Here is a 3,982-nt window from a genome sequence, read left to right on the forward strand (position 1 = left end):
TTTTTTTTGTAGAGACAGGGTTGCACTACATTGCCCAAGCTGATCTCAAACTCCTGGGCTCCAGTAATCCTCCCACCTTGGCCTCCCAATGTGCCTGGATTATAGGCATAAGCCACTGTGCCCAGCCTGAAGACTTTAGCATGAACAAAAATTTGAACAGCCAATAAACATGAAAAGATGCTCAACTCCATCAGTAATTAGGGAAATGCAAATTAACACTACAATTTCACATTCATCAAATTAGGTAAAATTTAAGTATGTTTAATATCCAAGATTGGCACAAGCAATCAGAACTCTCAGATACTGCTCACAGCAGTGTAAACTTGTAACCTGGAAAACACTTTAACATCACTCTATGATCCAGCAATGTCATTCCTCAGTATGTATTCTAGAGAAACTCTTTTTCATGTGTACAAAGAGATACACACAAGAATGTTTAGAGTGGCAGCTGCTCCTCCTCCTAGCAAAAATCTGGAAATGACCCAACTATCCAGCAACATGGATAAATAAACTGCAGTACACAGGCAACTTTACAGCAGTGAAAACAAATGCACCAGAACTATACTTAGCAACATGAGTAAAACCCAAAAGCATGTTCAATGAAAAAAATATATACAGCATGATTCCATTATACAAAAGTTCAAAAGCAAGCAAAATTAAACAATATATTAATTAAGGATTCATTCATAGCTTGTAAAACTATAAAGAAAAGCAAGGGAATGATTATCACAAAAGTCAGGAAAGTGATTACCTCTCGGGAGAGGGAGGAGGAGGCAATCGGAGAGGGGCACATAGGAGACTTCTAAGGTACTGGCAATGTTCTATTTCTTAACCTGGGTGGTAGGTACATGGATGTTCACTTTATTATTAGTATGTAAACTATATGTATACATTTATACACTCTATATATTTCACAATAAAACAAATTTTAAAAGATACGGTTAACTTGCAACTATCCATCAGGGAAAGGTTTGTAGACAGACGTTTACTATAAAAGAAGCCAACACTTACCAGTGCTTCTTCATAGGGTTTATATTTCTCCAGCTGCTGTAGTGCTTTGTTATAGTTCTGAATTACCGAGTCTGGTATTGGGTCTTCTGACCATTCTTCATACTCTGCAAATGTGGCCTCCATATCTATTGAAAGACAGATTCAGCCCCGTGGGTCTTGCCATTGGGCTTTATCAACCCAAACACAAATTAAGCCATGAGACTCAGGTGCCATTAACCCCTCCCACATGTGCGGCCATGGCAGCTCTTACTGATCAAATTCTGATTTCTGCTGAGCCCAAACCTGTCTGTACAATCTGTCTCAACACAATGTCCCAGGCAGTCCTCCCAGCTAATCAGTCAATGACACTATTAGCAACAATTTAACAACACTTACCTATTGTTGCCTATGTTCTAACACTTCATATCCATTAACTCATTCAGTCATCTCCCCTCTACAAGGTAGAGTCTACAGTGATCCTCATTTTGCAGTGGAGGAAACTGAAGCAGAGGGTTCAGTTGCTTGTCTACAGTTAATGGTAGAGCAAGGCTGTAAACTCAGGCAGTCTGGCTCAAGTTCACACTCTCATCATCACTATGCTAGACTGTTTCACGCTGGTATGTGAAGTGAAATCTACAAGCCGGCTCAGCTCTAGCCTTTTCTGCATGACACCCAACCATCCGATTAGAGCTACTTTATAACTTGGTAAATCAAATCCAATAAACCATGAAGAGAAATAACACCTGGGCTCCAGTAAAGTTGCCCAGAAGTTCTGAGTACAGTATATACAATACAGGCCTGTGCCTAGGGATCAAGTAAGACAGCGGTGCCAAACTCTGCCAATACTCAGAAAGATCCTCCCAGGACGCACACACTCACAGCTCCAAAGACTCAAAGGCTTGGAGTGCCAAAATGTATTTACCAAATAAGACTCTTTACCAAACCCCAAGAAACTCACTTATGAGTACTTCCAATCAACTGTACCTCTGAACCAAATCCTTCCCATAGATGAATGATCTAAACTCATGTAAAATTCCTGCTGTTATGAAAGATAATGGAACTCTTGTTCAATAAAGTTTCCCCAAAAAAATACAGGTGTCACTCACTATTCCTTTCAGAGACCCTATCTCTGCCTTTTCAACCAGGTCTCAAAGGAGAAAAGAGCTCTCACCTGGGAGTCAGGGAGCCTGGCTTCCAGTCCTGCCTCTGACCCTCAGAACCCTCTGAAGCATTAACATTCAAGATGTTTTTACCAAGGACCTCATCCAGAGAGACAACGTCCAAGGAGATAAGAACACCAGCTCTACCTTTCTCACAGGATGGTGGGAAAGGTCTAATTACATGTCGTACCCCAAAGCATTTTAAAAACCACAGAGGGCTGGCTGTTGACATGTCAGTTTCTCTTACCATAGAGTGGGATCGCCAACTGTCGCCGGAAGAGACTGTGGACTTTCTCAAGCTGTGAATCAAAGGTTTGTTCCCGGTCAAAAGGGGAAAGGAAGCCAGCTACGGGCTAAAGAAGCAAATTAGTAGTAAATGACAAACTGTGGTTCTTTCTTTGTTTTTTCTTTTGAGATGGATTTTCACTATCACCCCGGCTGAAGTGTGGTGGTGTGATCACAGCTCACTAGTCTCACACTCCAGGTTCAAGCAATCCTCCCACCTCAGAGTCCTGAGTAGCTAGGACCACAGGCATACGCCATCACACCTGACTAATATTTTACTTTTTGTAGAGATGGGGTCTCACTATATTTCTCAGGCTGGTCTTGCACTCCTGAACTCAAGTGATCCTCTGGCGTCAGTCTCCCAAAGCGCTGGAATTACAATCATAAGCCACCACACATGGCCAGCTCTGGTTCTTTCAACTTCAAAAAATATCTCAACAAATTTCAGTTCAAGTTAAAAAAATTTATATGACTTCTTTCATCGGTATTACACCAAATGCCAGAAAAGGTACAAAAAAAGGTTATCTATCACCCACCCACTAAGAGATTAGCAAAGACCATTTTGTTGACTATATGTGCTGCAAGATTCATCTTGGACATGTATTTCAAAATAATCCTTCCAAGGAGACTCACAAAGACAGCCCTGGCTCATTCAGAGACAAGCACAAGTACTCACCCGAGCGGCTTCCACGATAGCACTTTCAAACTCTCGGTAAGCCTCCCAGAGGGCAAGTCCTTTAGTCATATGTAAACCGACAGACGAGAGAGCCCTTTCAAACACAGAGCGAACTTTCTCAAGGCCACCTTTCTGACCAATCCCACCGACTGAGTACTGGCCATACTCTAGCCAAATGTTAGGACCTAAAAATAAGAAGTGTTCAATTGGTTCGGGATATAAAATACCCAAATATCAAAACTGATACATAACAAAAGAAATATGCCTACAAAAAAGTCCTCATTGTGCTATCGCTTGACAGGACTAGGACAAGAAAAAAAAAAGTACTCATACAGCAGCACTAAATGACAGTGAAGGCTAACAGCAGAGATGACCATAAAGGACCAAAAAAATTACAGTCTGGAGAAGACCACAGATCCTCAGAAAAAGATAACCAGTGCTATTAACAAGGGCTATGAGAGAGCAAGAAGGGGGTAACAGGATCCTCAGAAATCATGGCAACACCAGGAGCTGCTAAAACTATCAGTGATTATAAAAGAAGACTCATGGGCCGCAGAGCAGAGGAACATGTATAGCTTTTAAAAACACATTTGGCCAGGCGCGGTGTGTCACGCCTATAATCCCAGCACTTTGGGAGGGTGAGGCGGGTAGATCATGAGGTCAGGAATTCGAGAGCAGCCTGGCCAATATGGTAAAACCTCATCTCTACTAAAAATACAAAAATTAGCCGGGCGTGGTGGCGCGCACTTGTAGTCCCAGCTACTCCGGAGGCCGAGGCAGGAGAATTGCTTGAACCCAGGAGGCAGAGGTTGCAATAAGCCGAGATCACGCCACTGCACTCCAGCCTGGGTGACAGAGCAAGACTCCATCT

The 3,982-nt window shown here is 42.4% G+C and overlaps 1 protein-coding gene across 2 annotated transcripts in view; it reads right to left on the reverse strand.

The window, feature by feature from the left end:
- SART3 (spliceosome associated factor 3, U4/U6 recycling protein) overlaps positions 1-3,982 on the reverse strand; it is a 35,219-nt gene that overhangs the window by 19,960 nt on the left and 11,277 nt on the right. The window contains exons 4-6 of one of the 2 annotated variants that reach the window (XM_017541208.2): positions 3,112-3,296; positions 2,398-2,503; positions 1,012-1,136 (exon numbers count right to left, since the gene is read on the reverse strand). In XM_017541208.2, the coding sequence (XP_017396697.1) occupies positions 1,012-1,136; positions 2,398-2,503; positions 3,112-3,296 (416 nt within the window). The remainder of the gene's footprint in view (positions 1-1,011; positions 1,137-2,397; positions 2,504-3,111; positions 3,297-3,982) is intronic. The other variant, XM_017541217.2, reaches the window with a different exon arrangement.

This window comes from Cebus imitator, unplaced genomic scaffold, assembly GCF_001604975.1.
Source record: "Cebus imitator isolate Cc_AM_T3 unplaced genomic scaffold, Cebus_imitator-1.0 Scaffold8, whole genome shotgun sequence".
NCBI lineage: Eukaryota > Metazoa > Chordata > Mammalia > Primates > Cebidae > Cebus > Cebus imitator.